General features: G+C 37.5%; 1 protein-coding gene across 1 annotated transcript in view; it reads left to right on the top strand.

Moving 5' to 3' along the window:
* Positions 1-17,565, top strand: part of BBS7 (Bardet-Biedl syndrome 7) — a 111,699-nt gene that overhangs the window by 54,773 nt on the left and 39,361 nt on the right. The window contains exons 12-13 of the mRNA XM_007946448.2: positions 3,880-3,954; positions 6,494-6,559. Coding sequence (XP_007944639.1) covers positions 3,880-3,954; positions 6,494-6,559 — 141 coding nt within the window. The remainder of the gene's footprint in view (positions 1-3,879; positions 3,955-6,493; positions 6,560-17,565) is intronic.

Raw genomic sequence — 17,565 nt, 5'->3', positions numbered from 1 at the left:
GAGGTTTCCAACAGGGAGACAGACCTGTCTGACAGTTTGTCCTACCATGGTCACATGTTGATGTGAGTTTTGAGGCTGAGCCACTGGTGTTTCAAACACAGCGGGATGCACATGGTGCACTGGTATCAGCCCAGCTTACAGACTGAGACAGACTAGGAAGAAGGAAGAGGCCAGCCACTTCTCAAAGAATTGTCCAGGGAAAACCTTATGAACAGCAAAGAAACACCGATACATTACTGCACAACTTTATGAATAGTCCGGTTAGGTTAGAAGGCTCTCAAAATAGGACTGGGAAAGACCTGCATCATCTGAGTAAACCCAGCCTTACTCCTATAGATAAGGTAAAGCTTTCGAGACCTCCATTTGCTGATGTGGCACCACTCAAATTGAAGAGAAACAGCTGCAGACATCCATTAATCATCGGAACATGGATTGTACAAAGTATGAATGTAGGAAAACTGGAAGTTGTCAAAAATGAAGTGGAACGCATAAAGATTGATATCCTCGGCATTAGTGAGCTGAAATGGACTGGTTTTGGACATTTTGAATCAGACAACCATATTATCTACTATGCTACGAATGACAGTTTGAAGAGGAATGGCGTGGCATTCATCATCACAAAGGATGTTTCAAGATCTGTCCTGAAGTACAATGCTGTCAGTGACAGGATAATATCCATATGCCTATAAGGAAGACCTGTTAATACGACTATAATTCAAATTTATGCCCCATCCACCAAAGGCAAAGATGAGGAAATTGAAGATTTTATCAACTTCTGCAGTCTGAAATTGACCGAACATGCAATCAGAATGTGTTAATTATCACTGGTGACTGGAATGCAAGAGTTGGAAATGAAAAATTACCAGTAATTGGAAAATTTGGCCTCGGTGACGGAAATGATGCTAGAATTCGTGTGGTAGAATTTTGGAAGACCAACAACTTGTTCATTGCAAACAATGAACACCTTTTTTGAACAACACAAACAGTGGCTCTACACATGGACTTCACCAGAGGGAACACATAGGAATCAGATTCACTACATCTGTGGCAAGAGGCAGTAGAAAAGCTCAATATCTTCAGCCAAAACCAGGCAAGGAGCTGATTGTGGAACAGACCATCCACTGCTCATATGCAAGTTGAACTTGAAGTTCAAGACAATTAAAACAAGTCCAAGAGAGCCAAAATATGATCTTGAATCTATCCCTCTTGAATTTAGAGATCATCTAAAGAATAGATTTGATACACTGAACACCAATGACCAAAAACAGAAGAATTGTGGGAGGATATCAAGAACATTATCCCTGAAGAAAGCAAGAGATCACTAAAAAGACGAGAAAAGAAGAGAAGACCAAAATGGATGACAGAACTCTGAAACTTGTCCTTGAATGGAGAGTAGCTAAAGCCAATGGAAGAATTGACAAGAAAAGAGCTGAACAGAAGATTTCAAAGAGCAGCTCAAGCAGACAAAACCAATTGCTATAATGAAATGTGCAAAGACCTGGAGTTTGAAAACCAGAAGGGAAGAACACATTTGGCATTTCTCAAGCTGAAAGAACTGAAGAAAAAATTTAAGCCTCGAGTTGCAATATTGAAAGATTCTATGGGCAAAATATTGAATGATGCAGGAAACATCAAGAGAAGATGGCAGGAATACACAGAGTCACTGTACCAAAAAGAACTGGTTGATCATCATCCATTTCAGGAAGTGGCATATGATCTAGAACCAATGGTACTGAAGGAGGAAGTCAAAGCTGCAATGAAAGAATTGGTGAAGAACAAGGCTCTGGGAATTGATGGAATACCCACTGAGGTATTTCAAGAAATGGATGCCCCATTGGAGGCACTCACTTGGTTGTGCCAAGAGATTTGGAAGACAGCTACCTGGCCAACTGACTGGAAGAGATCCATATTTGTACCCATTCCAAAGAAAGGTGATCCCACAGAATGTGGAAATTACTGAACAATATCATTAATATCACATGCAAGTAAGCTCTTACTGAAGAAAATTCAAAAATGGCTGCAGCAGTATATTGACAGAGAACTTCCAGAGGTTCAAGCTGGATTCAGAAGAGGATGTGGAACAAGGGATATCATAGCTGTTGTCAGATGGATCTTGGTTCAAGGCAAAGAACCAGAAAAATGTTTACTTGTCTTTTATTGACTATGCAAAGGCATTTGATTGTGTGGATCATGACAAATTATGGATAACATTGAGAAGAATGGGAATTTCCAAACACTTGATTGTACTCATGAGGAACCTGTACCTTGACCAGGAGGCTGTCATTCGAATGGAACAAGGGGACACTACATGGTTTAAAATCAGGAAGGGAGTGTGCCAGGGTTATATCCTTTCCCCATACTTATTCAATCTATATGCTGAGCAAATAATCTGAGAAGCTGGACTATATTAAGAAAAACGTGGCATGAGGATTGGAGGAAGAATCATTAACAACCTGAGATACGCAGACGATACAACTTTACTTGCTGAAAGTGAGGATGACTTGAGGCACTTACTGATGAAGGTTGAAGAATACAGTCTGCAGTATGAATTACGTCTCAATATAAAGAAAACAAAAATCCTCACAACTGGACCAATGAGCAGCATCACAATAAATGGAGAGAAGATTGAGGTTTTCAAAGAATTCACGTTGCTTGGTTCTACAGTCGATGCCAATGGAAGTAGCAGTTAGGACATTAGACGACATGTAGTATTGGGAAGGTCAACTGCAAAGGAACTGTTTCTCGTGCTGAGGAGCAAGGATGTCTCCTTGAGGACTAAGGTGTGCTTGACACAAGCCATGATATTTCCAGTCACCTCGTATGCATGTGAGAGGAAGACCAAAGAAGAGTTGATGCTTTTGAGTTGCAGTGCTGCCAAAGAATGCTGAAAGTACCATGGGCTGCTATAAGAGCTAACAGATCTGTCCTGGAGGAACTGCACCTGAAATGCTCCTTGGAAGCGAGAATGGCCAGACTTTGTCTTTGACCTATTTTGATCATGTTGTCAGAAGGGACCATTCCCTGGAGAAAGATGTCATGCTTGGTATAGGGTGAAGGGTCGACGAAAGACGGGGAGGCCTTCAGCGAGATGGATTGACACGGTGGTTGTGATGATGGGCTCGAGTATAGCAGGGATCATGGAGCTGGTGCGGGATCGGGCAGTGTTTCGTTCTGCTGTGCGTGGGGTCACTTATGATTCAGAAACAACTCGACGGCACCTAACAACAACAACATTCACATAGAACATAGTATAACAGCCTTGCTTTAGCAACTAGCTCTCCAGAAAAAAATAATCTTTTTGTGTTATAAGTGAAATTAAAATTGATAACAAATAAACTGATTTAATAAGAATGGTCACACAATTATTTACAGCCCATACTACTACTTAGGAACTCTGGTAGCATAGTGCCTAAGGCACTTAACTGCTAACCAGAAGGCTGGCAGTTCAAACCCACCAGTCACTCCTCAGAAGGAAGATGGGGCAATCTACTTCCATAGTGATAACTGCCTCGGAAACCCAGGGAGGGGTTGCTATGAGTCGGGTCCAACTCGACGGCACATGACAACAACAACAACATACTAATACTTATAGCACTGACAAAAAAGTAAATAGGAAGATTATGTTTTTAAGTGGATTTTTAGAAATAGTCTATAATCTCTTATTGTCCAGATTAGAAAAAAATACATGATTATAAAATAACAGCTATTCTTCATTTTCTGGAAGCACATACTGTTATATATAAATTAAGGGAATTTATACTGTCAAATTTGAAGAGGAACATAAAATAGAACTAAGGATAACACCTAGAGAAAATACAGTTTATGAAAATGTTTAGGTTGCTATCTCAACCTTTTTTTTTTTTTTAATATTGACTGTAGAGTGATGTTCCAATAGATTTACTTGATGTGGATAAAAATTCAGCTGTTGTCAGCTTTAGCAGCTGTGATTCTGAGGTGAGTAAAATAACAAAGAATTCTGTTTAAATGCTTTCATTTTTATATGCTGTTTGATTAAAGCCTCTAAATGCTAATAATCTTTGATAATAATTGTTCAATTTTTTTTCATAACCTTTCCATCAAAATTTGCTTCTGTTCTCTTTCCCTGTCCTTAGATAATGTAGAAAACCTGGATGTTGTCCTAGATTCTTCCTCTATAGTCTTCTATGTACAGTCAGTCACTAGGTTTTGTCAACCCTGTCTCTGAGGCTTGTATTCATATGTCTGCGCTGTTTCATTCCTACTTTGTTAAATTGGTCCATGCCCTCATAATATCTTGCTTGAACTACTGCTATGATTAGTTTCTCTGCCTGCAGTTTTGCCTCTCACCTGCAGGCTATGTTGTACAATACCACCAGAGAGGTCTTCCTGAAATAGAAACATCACTGTGTCATTTGTTCCCTCAAAACCTTAATTTTAAAGATTCCTTATTTCCTGCAGGATGTAAGTCTGGATTCCTTGTTGTGGCATAGAAAATGTTCCATGATTTAGCTCTTGATTACATCTCCACTTTATTTCTCATGGTTTAAAGGCACTTACTTTTTGCCTTTTGCCAAACTGAAGTTCTTAAAATTTCTTGAAAATGATATCATTTCATATATTCCTGCATTTGAATATGATCTGTTCCTTCTGTCTTTCCTCCTTGGTCCGCCCCACTTTTTCTGGACTTGAATGCCGAGTTAACCTTCATTCAGCAGATATTTGTTGAGTACTTACTAGATACAAAGCACTTGTTATGGAATCATGCCTGTGCTTTGGACATGCTTACTGCATTTACTTCTTTATGCTTAGTAGTACAAGACTAGCATTCTCAGAGCTAGGTGTGGCTACTGAAGAGAATTTATGGTACAGTTAAGTTCTAAATTTGCTACGTGAAAAAGGCAAGCCAGAGCAAAGGGAGAAAGTGATTGGGAATTGGCAGGTAGTTACACAGTAAAAAAAAAAAAAAAACAAAAGGACAGAATGAAAGGAATAGATAAATTAAAAAGCTGTGATAATTAGGAAATAATTTTCAACATAATTGCATAGTAAGGCTTTTCTTCTTGATAAGCAATTTTATAACAGTTATAGTTTATCATCCCTGTTTGAGATTAAAATATAAAAGATTAGGACCTACATTTTTATCTTTATGACCATTTGAAAAATTAAATTAACATAAATCCTGTATTACTAAGGAAGATTAACCTGTTTTATTTATACTACAGGAGTATGTATTTTACTTACACTACTGCAGGATTCTTTGAAATGAACATTTTATATTAGTTTAAAAATCTGTTTTCTTGGCTGTTTTTTTTTTTTTTTCTAAATAAGAAATTTTCAAATATATACAAAAAGAGAATAGTATAATAACCTTAATGTACCCATTACTTCAACATATGATCAGTCTTGTTTTATTCTCTTTATTTTCCCCACGATACCCCCAAACTAGATTATTTTAAAGCTAATCCTAGCCATTTTGTCTCTTTTGATGTATATCATTTTATCCATAAATATCACTGCATAACGTTCGTTTTCAGTCACTCGAGTAAATTTATTTTTAAGTTGACTGATCTTCTGTGTTTATTGAGTGTAATGATTTGAATTTTTTTTTTTAGCATCCTTCATATTTCTTCAAGAAGCTCTGGTGGCACTGTGCCAAAGGCATTGGACTGCTAACCAGAAGGTTGGTGGTTCAAACCTACCAGCTACTGGGCAATCTACTCTCATAAAAATTACTGCCTCAGAAAACCAGTGGGGGTCGCTATGAGTCAGAATCAACTTGATGGCAATGGGTTTTATATTTCTTCAATTTTTTTTTAAATAGGAAGATAGCAATACATGAAAATTGCACATAAAATGTTTCACATTATTTTTCCTCTTTTTGTAATTCATGCACCCATATATATTTGTTTCATTCTTAGTAGTTTAATACTCAGTTCCCAAAAGTTAACAATATTTGAAGTAACATCTTCAGTTGAATTCAACAGAAATATGTTGAGTACCTACAGTATGTCAGGTACTGTGATGATATTTGTTGGGGATACAGACATTAAATATTTCTGAGTCCTCTATAAATATTTGTGAAAATTAAAGACATTCCACATCAAACATTGTACATGTCTTTATTATATAAATACTAGGAGTTTGTTTTGTTAGTTAAATACTTAGAAGAACTCTTAATGTTGAAAAATATTATTATAGAGAGAAGGGCTAAGGTAGAAAGAGCTTTACGCTTTTAGAGTCTTAAAGATCTGAATTTGAATTGCACTTTCATCATTTACTAGCTATGGGAAAGTTATCTAACCTCTCATAGCCCAGTTTCTTCATGTTAAAACTTACTAGTAAGGCTTACTGCATGGAGTTGTTGGTAGGTTAAATGAGAACATATTCAAAAAGCACTTGGCACAGTGTCACCAAAATAATAAGTGCTAAGTAAATGGTAACCATCATTAGTACTGATTCTGTTTTCATCATTAACATGGATTCATCTTTTTCCTTAATTTTGAATTCTTCCCAGTCAAACGACAACTTTCTTCTTGCCACTTACCGGTGCCAAGCAAATACCACAAGGCTGGAACTCAAGGTAAACATTTTAGAGATTACCTTTACTTCAGTGTTTAAACTTTTTTTTTTAACAGCATCTTGCAACAGCTGATAGGATTTGTTTGCTTAGAATTTCTCTCTGAAATGAGGCATATTGGAGTAATGACTTTTGAATTACTTGTTAGGCTTTAATTTAGTCCAAACCACTATCTGTTATTATCACTCAGCCAATCACCTTCTCTAAAATTAGAGATCTTAAAGTTTCCTCTAACTGGGAAATTTTTTATATTTTTCTCTTCTGGAAAGATTCATCCATATACAAAAGTAGTGATTCTCCATGTACTTTTTATTCAGCTCAGCAATGATCAACTCATGGCAAATCTTGTCTGCGCTATCACGCCCATCTAAAATTATTTTGATGCAAATATAAAATATTTTGTAACTTCATTTATAAATATTTCAGAATGTATATATAAAAGATGAGTTCTTTTTTAAAATATAACCATAACAGTATTATCACATGAAGTAAAAAATAACATAGTCTTTATTTAATATCATCCAATATCCATATTCAGAATCCACTGGTTTTTGTTTCTATGGTTTGTTTTATCTAATTATGTTCCAAATAAGGTAACTTAGTTATTAAAGTGCCTGGTTCATTTGCCCTATAATTTCCTATGGTTTCTATTTTGCTTATTGCATTCCAGTGGTGTCATTTATCATCATCTATTTTAGGGAAAACCTTTAAAATTTTACAATACTATCATTTTTACAATTAAATATTGAACATAGCATACAAATCTATTTTAATTATTTAATTTGTAGTGTGAGATTTTAATTTTTAATATATCTATGATCTAAGAATAAAAAACTTTTTCCTAGTATTGCTGATGTTTTGAGACTCAAAGTATGCTTTTTCAAGAGAAATGCTGTTACACAATAAGTTTTTCACAGCTAATAGAATTTCCAATTAAATATATTTTCTTTTTTTCTCAACAATTTATTTTGGTCTACATAAGTACTCCTTCATACATCTAGAAAAAAAATTGAAAACTAAGATAAATTTATGTCTAAAAGAAAATATATTTAAGCTTATTTTATGAGTAGGTGGCTTGATTAAGCATTTTAATTATGTATCTTAACCAAGATTATCACAATAAATGGGGAAATAGGGCTAAAAATTTGAAACAAAAAAAAAAAACACATTACTTTTTTGAAAGTTGGACACAATAATTTTGAAGTTCAGAGAAAATAAGTGTCTGGAAAGAACCAACAAAATTAAGAAGTAAAAAGTAAAGTGAAACTTGCCTTGCTACATGGTGAAATCATACAATAAAAACTACTCTAATAAAAACGTTGTTGTAGTGCCGTCGAGTCGGACCCGACTCAGTGACCCCTCCTTGGGTTTCCAAGGCAGTATCACTACGGAAGTATATTGCCCCATCTTCCTTCCGAGGAGTGGCTGGTGGGTTTGAACCGCCAGCCTTCTGGTTAGCAGTCAGGCATACATAAATGGGTCATGCAATAGGAGAAAATCTAGAAATAGAGCCAAGCACACATTTATGGGAATTTAATGTATGAACCTTCTATGTAGGGGGATATTCTATTTAAAAATTGGTATAGCATAACTGGGAGCTCTGGTGGCATACTGGCATCCATCTGGAAGGAAATTAATTGGATTATTTTGTGCCATATATGAAAAATAAATTCAGATGAATTAAGTACTTAGTTATTTAAAAAAGAAGAAAATTTAGTTGTCTTGGGGGAAATATGTGAATATCAGTAATACATAAAGATTATCCATAAATTGTTCTGAAAAAAGACCACCCAGTAAGTTAAATAGGCAAAGGATAGAGATAGGCAATTCATAGAAGTGGGATGCAAAATGTCTAATATAAAGAAAAAAAAATGTTCTGCCTTATTAAAGAAAATCAGAATTACAAAAACCTGTAACTGCTTATCAAATAAATTTGGCAAAAAATTTTAAAGAACAAAGTTACCAGGTAGCAGGAATGAGGAAGGACACTTTGAATTACAGCTGATGGAATGTAAATTGTTACCTGGAAAACAGGCATTACGCCATTTTAGAGAATATTTTACAACAACAACAACAAAATCACAGTAATATATACATAAAGGAACCTTGGTGGCACAATGGTTAAGCAACAGCTACTAACGGAAGAGTTGGCATCTTGAACCCACTCAAGGGCTCTGTTGGAGAAAGACCAGCCAGTTTGCTCCTGTAAAGATTATAGCCTAGAAAACCCTGTGGAGCAGTTCTGCTCTGTCATGTGGGGTCACTGTTGAAATTGACTTGACGGCACCTAACAAAAACCATATACAGGCAATTCCTTGGGTTATGAATGTCCAACTTACAGACAACTTGTACTTGTCATTTAATGTTAAAACCTTTGCCCTCATTTTGAAATGACTGAACCAACCCCTAATCACAACAGATTTTTTAATCACAATCATCTTTACTTGCTGTACATGCAGCTTTTAAATCACTGAAAAAGCTTTGAGTCTATTCTTGCACTAAGGTAAGGCCACATAAGAACCATATGCATTTCTTCTGATATATCTACAAATTCGACTTAAAGACACATTTAGAGACAGATCTCACCCAAGGACTGTCTGCATACATAAATGTGTATATACTTAATTGCAGCATTGTTTGTAGAAGCAGAAAAGTGTAAACAGGGTGAATACTTACTAATAATTAAAATGGTTGGATAAATACCTGTTTATCCATACCATGGCATATTATTTATAAAGAAGGTGGGCAATCTACTTCCATAGTGATACTGCCTCAGAAACCCAAGGAGGGGTCACTATGAGTTGGGTCCGACTCGATGGCACATAACAACAACAACAACAACTATAAAGAATGTGTTAGAGCTATACCAATTAACATGGAAGGAATTCCATGAATTAAAAAACACAAAATGAAGAAAAAAAAAAACCTGTGTATATGTATATACCTATATATAATGATATAACTATGGAGAAAGGTATGAAAAGAAACATGGCTCTGCTAAGGTAGGTTACTCAATAGGGGAAATGCACTAGTGGGTTGTTGGTGGTAATAGGAGAGGCATACCAAAAAACCAAACTCACTGCCGTCGAGTTGGATCTGACTCATAGCAATGCCTCCTTGGGTTTCTGAGGTGGTGTCACTACAGAAGTAGATTGCCCAATCCTCCTTCCAAGGAGTGACTGATGGGTTTGAATTGCCAGCCTTCTGGTTAGCAGTCAAATGCCTTAGGCACCACCAGAGCTCCTAGGAGCATGTTGTTGTTGTTGTTGTTGTTATGTGCCGTCGAGTCGGCCCTGACTCATAGCGACCCCTCCTTGGGTTTCCGAGGCAGTATCACTACGGAAGTAGGATTGCCCAACCTTCCTTCTGAGGAGTGGCTGGTGGGTTTGAACCGCCAGCCGTCTGGTTAGCAGGCAAGTGTCTTAGCCACTATGCTACCATAGATAAGGGAAATATTATTAGAAATAAAAGCAAGTGTTTTGTTTTAGTACATCTGTAATCTAAGAATTAAGGACTATATACTTTACTCCAGTGTTACTGATGTTCTGAGAGTCAAAGTATGATTTAAATAGAATTTATTCATGTTAATTTATGTATTTGTGTTTGTACATATGCATAAAGAGGTGAATAAAAATATGACTATCAGAATTGTAACAATGGTCACCTCTGGGTTGTAAGATTTCAGGTCATTTACTTGTTCTTATTTTTCTTTATGTTGTTGTTTTGTGCCGTCCAGTTGGACCCAACTCATAGTGACCCCTCCTTAGGTTGCCGAGGCAGTATCACTATGGAAGTAGATTACCCAATCTTCCTTCCAAGGAGTGGCTGGTGGGTTTGAACTGCCAGCCTTCTGGTTAGCAGTCAAGTGCCATAGGTACTACGCTATGATGAGATGGGTATGATTTGTTATATAATCAGAAAAAGCATTATAACTTTATTGTAGAAAAAGTTCTACCAGTTAAAGCTTACCCTTTAAAAATATACCTCTACCCATCAAAAAAAGAAGAAATTGAACAAGTCATAAAAAAAAACTCCCCTGAAAAAAAATATCTTGGCCCAGATGACTTCACTGGCAAATTGTACCAAACACCGAGAGAAGAGCTGACACGAGTTTTGCTCAGACTATTCCAGAAAATGAAATACTCCCAAACTTATTCTATGAAGCAAGCATAACCCTAATTTCAAAACCAAAGATACCACTAAAAAAATTATAGACCTATATCCCTCTTGAACAATCTATGCTACAAAAATTCTCAACAAAATCCTAGCCAGTAGAATCTAACAACATATCAAAAAAATAATACATCATGGCCAAGTGGGCTTCATATTAGGTAAACAAAGATGGTTTAACATTAAAAAAGCAATGTACTACACCACATAAATAACCATATGATCATGTGAATAAATGCAGAAAAGGCATTTGACAAAACAGAATACCTATTCCTAATACAAACGCTCAACTAAATAGGAGTAGAAGGGAAATTCTTAAGCATAATTAAGCATATATGCAAAACCAGTGGCCAAGGAAAGTATCAATGGAGAAACTAAAGCATTTGCCTTGCAAATAGGAACCAGACAAGGATGCCCTTTATCACTACTCCTTTTCAATATTATAGGAGCTCTGGTGGCATAATGCCTAAGGCATCTGACTGCTATTCAGAAGGCTGGCAGTTCAGACTCACCAGCCACTCCTCAGAAGGAAGACTGGGCAGTCTACTTTTATGTAGCAATACCGCCTAGGAAACCCAAGGAGGGGTCACTATAAGTCGAATCCGACTTGATGGCAGTGAGTTTGGTTTTGGTTTATTCCATATTGAATTATAAGATTTAATCAGAGGAATAAATCTCAGCCAAGGAATAAGAAAGGGAATAAAAAAGCATCCAAACTGGCAAAGAAGCAAAACTATATTTGCAGGTAATACTACCCTATACATAGAAAATCCCATAGACTCAAGAAAATTACTGGAATGAATAGAAGAATTCAGCAAAATGGCAGAGTACAAGATCAACATAGAAAAATCAGTTGGACTCCTCTACACTAACAAAGATAACTTGAAAAGGAAATTAAGAAAACAATACCATTTACAGTAACCACCCAAAAGATGAAGTACTTAGGAGTAAATCTAACTAGAGATACAAAAGACCTATACAAAGAAAACCACAAAACATTACTACAAGAAACCAAAAGAGACCTACATAAGGAAGAATATACCATGCTCATGGACAGGAAGACTTAATATTCTGGAAATGTTGATAAGACCCAAAGTTGTCTACAGATATAAAACAATCCTTATACTGCATCATTCTTTAAAGAAAGATAAACAAATCACCAGTTTTATATGGAAAGAGACCCCAGATATGCAAAACACTACTAAAGAACAAAGTAGGAAGCCTCACACTTAATCAATTTCAAAACCTACTACACATCCACAGTAGTCAAAACAGCCTGGTATTGGTACAACAAATACATAGACCAATGGAACAGAATTGATAACCCAGAAGTAGATCCACCCACCTATGGACAGCTGATCTTTGACAAAGGGCTGGAATCCATTACATGTGGAAAAGACAGTCTCCTTAACAAATAGTTTTGGCAACCTGGATATCCGTTTGCAGAAAAATGAAACAAGATCCATATGTAACACCATATATAAAAACTAACTCACAGTGGATCTAAGACGTAAGTGTAAAACCTAAAACTATGAAGATCATCAAAGAAAAATCAGGGGCAAACTTGTTATCAGGTGCTGTCATGTTGGCTTCGACTCATATTAACCCTATGTACAGGAGAATGAAACAGTCCTGCGCCATCCTCACAATCCATGCTATGCTTGAGCCCATTGTTACAGCTACTGTGTCAATCGATCTCATTTTGAAGAACTTCCCCTTTTTCACTGCCCCTCTGCTTTACCAAGCATGATATCTTTCTCCATGGAATGGTGCCTTCTGAATGGTGAGACGAAGTCTGGCCATACTCACTTCTAAGGAGCATTTCAACTGTACTTCTTCTGGGACAGATTTGTTTGTTCTTCTGGCAGTCCATGGTATTTTCAGTATTCTTCACCATCACCACAACAACTGAAAGTCATCAGATCTCATCAGTCTTCCTCATTCATTGTCAAAATTTCATATGCATAGGAAGCAATTGAAAATATCATAGCTTGGGTTAGGCACACCTTAGTCTTCAAAGTGACATCTTTGCTTCTTAACACTTTAAAGAGGTCCCTTACAGCACATTTGCCCAGTGCAATGTGATTTCTGATTTCTAGACTGCGGCTTCCATGGGTGTTGATTGTGGATTTGAGTAAAAGAGCATCTTTGAAAACTTCAGTTTTTCTTCATTTTTTGTCATGTTGCTTATCAGTCCAGTTGTGAGAATTTTGTTTTCTTTGTGCTGAGTTGTAATCCATACAGAAGTCTATTTGTTGTTGTTTGTTGTTATGTGCCATTGAGTCAACCCGACTCATAGTGACCCCTCCTTGGGTTGCCGAGGCAGTATCACTATGGAAGCAGAGTGCCCCATCTTCCTTCTGAGGAGCGGCTGGTGGGTTTGAACTGCCAGCCTTCTGGTTAGCAGTCAAGTGCCTTAGGCACTATGCTACCAGAGCTCCTCAGAAGACTATAGTCTGATATCTCTTTGCAAGTACTTCAAAAACCAAAAACCGAACTCACTGCCATTGAGTCGGATCTGACTCATAGCGACCCCTCCTTGGGTTTCTGAGGGGATATCACTATGGAAGTAAATCGCCCAGTCTTCCTTCCGAGAAGTGGCTGGTGGGTTTGAACCATCACCCTTCACGTTAGCAGTCAAATGCCTAAGGCACTATTCCACCAAAGCTAAATACTTCAAGTCCTCCTCAATTTCAGCAGGCAAGGTTGTGTCATCTGCATGTCGTAAGTTGTTAGTCTTCCTCCAATCCTGATGTCACATTCTTTTTCATACAGTCTAGCTTCTCAGATTATTTGCTCAGCATACAGACAGAATAAGTATGGTGAATACTGATGCATACCACTCCTGATTTTAAACCTTGCAGTATCCCCTTGTTCTGCCTGAATGACAGCCTCTTGGTCTATCTACAGGTTCCTCATGAGAACAATTAAGTGTTCTGGAATTCCCATTCTTTGCAACATTATCCATAATTTGTTATGATGCATATAGTCGAATGCCTTTGCATAGTCAATAAAACACATGTAGACATCTTTCTGGTATTCTTTGCTTTCAGCCAAGATCCACCTGACATCAGCAGTGATATACCTAGTTCAACATTGCATCATTCAGTTGTTGAAAACACCTCACTGGGTATTGCATCAATTCCTGGAGCCTTGTTTTTCTCTAATTCCTTCAGTGCACCTTGGATTTCCTCCTTCAGTACCATGTGTCCTTGATCATATGCTACATCATTATATAGTTGAACATCAACTAATTCTTTTTCATACAGTTTCTCTGTGTATTCCTTCCATCTTCTTTTGCTGCTACCTGCGTCATTCAATATTTTGCTCATAGAATTCTTCATTATTGCAAATCAAGGCTTGGATGTTTTTCATTTCTTTCAGCTTGAGAAATGCCAAGTGAGTTCCTTTTGGTTTTCTAACTCCAGTTCTTTACACATTTCATTATAGCTCCCTGCCACCGAGTCAGGTCTGACTCACAATGACCCCTCCTTGGGTTTCTGAGGTGGCATCACTATGGAAGTAGATTGCCCAACCTTCCTTCTGAGGAGTAGCTGGTGGATTTGAACCACCAGCCTTGTGGTTAGCAGTCAAATGCTTTAGGCACTAATGTCCTAATAAATGGCATAAATATACTATCCAACATAACTAAAAATACACAAAAAGAAACTTCCAGTAAGATGGCGGAATAGGCAGACAAGCTCCACAGACCCTCCTTAACAAAGAAAAGAGAAACCAATTGACAGAGATAGAGAAGATAATCCTGGAGCCCTGAGCTTTGAAAGCAAGTATACAGAAGTAGATTAGGCACCAACTAGTAGAAAAACCTGAATGAAAACAGAGAGTACGGAGACGGTTAGAGCAGTGGACTGTCAGCTACTCTGACAGGAACAACAGCCTAAATATTTCCAAGTGGTGTTGGGACCTGAGAATTGACCTAAAGATCAGCCATGGTTGCCAGGGGCTGCAGGGATGACTGCGTTGGTGGCCTATGATTAGGAAGGGAAACATCAAGGGCAGAGACAACCTGAGCTGTGGACTTTAGGCTGTCCGGAGGGCACAGCCATTTTGATTGTTTACACGCGGTGGCCATTTTGGATATTTAAAGTGACCGATGGTGCAGCCATTTTGAAGATTTATAAGCAGTAGCCATTTTGGATATTTAAAGTGACCAAGGGCACAGCCATTTTGAATGTTTATAAGTGGCAACCATTTTGGATTTTAAAGTGACAGCATTCTCATTCGGATTCCAGGGACCTAAGAATAGGCTCCATTTGCCAAGGATGGCAGGAACATATGGGAGGCAAACAACAGGAAAGGAGACAGGTGGTGAGTGTATAAATGCTGTCAACTAGCGAACAGAGGAGCATAGCACAGTACCCTGCTTACGTAGATAACATACAAACAAAACAAAGAAAACGGAAATTGTAGAAAAGTCACTCCAACATACAATCACCAATTAAATATAAACACAAAAACATCACAATGCCTCAGAGACAACAGAGGATCACAGTCCACACAAAGAAGCAAGATAAAGCAGGAGTAACAAGGGACCAGGATACAGACCCAAAACACATCCCTGAGGAAGGTGCAGCATTGGAACTCCCTGATAAGGAATTCAAAAGAATTATATATAGGTACCTTCAACGAATTGAGAGAGGGATCAAGGAAAACACTGACAAAATTGAGGAAAGCACAGAGAAACCCTACAACAATTTCAAAAGACAATACAATAACAAAATGACAAAATAAATGAAAAATTAGAAATAATACAAAGTCTACAGACAGAAAGCCAGAAGATTAATACTAAATTTTCAGAAATAGTAACTCATTGAACGGGCAAAGGAGTAGAATTGAATCAATGGGAGACAGAATTAGTGAGATTGAAGGCAAATACCTTAATACTTCTTTGGAAAGGGATCAATCAGAAAAAAAGATCAAAACATGAAGAAAGCCTAAGGTTCACATGGGATACCATCAAAAGGAATAACCTATGTATAATCAGAATTCCAGAACAGGAAGAGATAAATAAAACCACAGAAAAAATTGTCAAAGATTTGTTGGAAGGGAATTTCCCTTGTATGATGAAAAATGAGACTATATCCATTCAAGAAGTCCAATGAGCCCCAAACAGAATAGATCCCAAAAGAAAGTCATCAAGACATATCATCATCAAACTCACCAAAATCAAAGACAAAGAAAGACAAAAGCAACACGGGAAAAATGGAGAGTTACATACAAGGGGCAGCCAATAGGAATAAGCTTGCATTTCTCAGCAGAAACCATGCAGGCTAGAAGACAATGGGATGGTATATATAAAACCCTGAAAGAGAAAAATTTGCAACCAAGAATTATATACTCAGCAAAATTATCCTTCAAATATGATGGTGAAATTAGGACATTTCTAGGTAAGCATAAATTAAGGGAATTTGTTAAAACCAGAGCAGCCTTACAAGAGATGCTAAAAGGAGTCCTTTGGACAAAGAACCAACAACAGCAAACAACAACTGACCATTAACACACATGATGACATAACCCAGAAACCAATCCAATCATACCAAAAACCAAACCAAACCCACTGCCGTGGAGCCAGATCCGACTCATGGCAACTCATCCTTGGGTTTCCAAGGTAATATCATTACGGAAGTAGATTTTCTGAATCTTCCTTCTGAGGAACGGCTGGTGAGTTTGAACCACCAGGCTTCTGGTTAGCAGTCAAATGCCTTAGGCACTATTTCACAGAGCTCCTAACCCAGTTATAGAATTAAATAAGCCTACAAGATTGTAGGGAGCTCTGGTAGCATAGTGGCTAAGACACTTGCCTGCTAACCAGATGGCTGGCGGTTCAAACCCACCAGCCACTCCTCGGAAGGAAGGTTGGGCAATCCTACTTCCGTAGTGATACTGCCTCAGAAACCCAAGGAGGAGTCGCTATGAGTTGGGTCCGACTCGATGGCACATAACAACCACAACAACAAAACAATAGCAATGAAGGAAGTGATAACACGATTCATAAACAAAACGAGCTGAGCACAGAAAATTACATGGAACAAAGAAATCAACACCACGAAAAAGCACATAACAAAATGACAGCAACAAATTCATACTTGTTGATAATTACGTATCTGACAAGGGACTTATCTTTAAAATTGATAGAAAACTCTAACACCTCAACAATAAAAAGATTAACAATCCAATTAAAAAATGGGCAGCAGGCATGAATGGACACTTCATGAAAGAGGATATTCAGGCGGCTAGCAAATACATGAAGAAATGCTCATTATCATTAGTCATCAGAGATTCAAATGAAAACAACGAGATACCATCTCACCCCAGCACTAATGGCAAAGTTCAATAAGATAGAAAATGACGGATGCTGGAGAGGATGTGGAGAGACTGGGACTTTCATATACTGCTGGTGGACCTGTAAAAGGATACAACCACTGTGGAAAACAGTATGGCAATTCCTTAAAAAGCTGGAATTAGAAATACCATTTGACCTAGCAATCCCATTACTAGGTATATATCCTAAAGAAGTGACAGCCAGGACAAGAACAGATACATGCATAGCCATGTTCATCACAACACTATTTACAATAGCAAAAATATAGAAACAACCTATGTGCACATCAACAGAAGAATGGATAACCACACTGTGGTCCATACACACAATGGAATACTATGCAACCCTAAAGAATAATACAGAATCTGCAAAACACTGCATAACATGGATGAACTTGGGGGACATTATGCTGAGTGAAAGAAGTCAATCACAAATGGACAAATATAGTTGTTGTTGTTGTTGTTATGTGCCGTCGAGTCGGCCCCGACTCATAGCG

The sequence above is a fragment of the Orycteropus afer genome, unplaced genomic scaffold (assembly GCF_000298275.1).
Source record: "Orycteropus afer afer isolate SDZICR_OR568_19922 unplaced genomic scaffold, OryAfe1.0 scaffold00162, whole genome shotgun sequence".
Lineage (NCBI taxonomy): Eukaryota > Metazoa > Chordata > Mammalia > Tubulidentata > Orycteropodidae > Orycteropus > Orycteropus afer.
The sequence above is the reverse complement of the archived record's forward strand: the minus strand, read 5'-3'. Positions and strand labels throughout refer to the sequence as shown.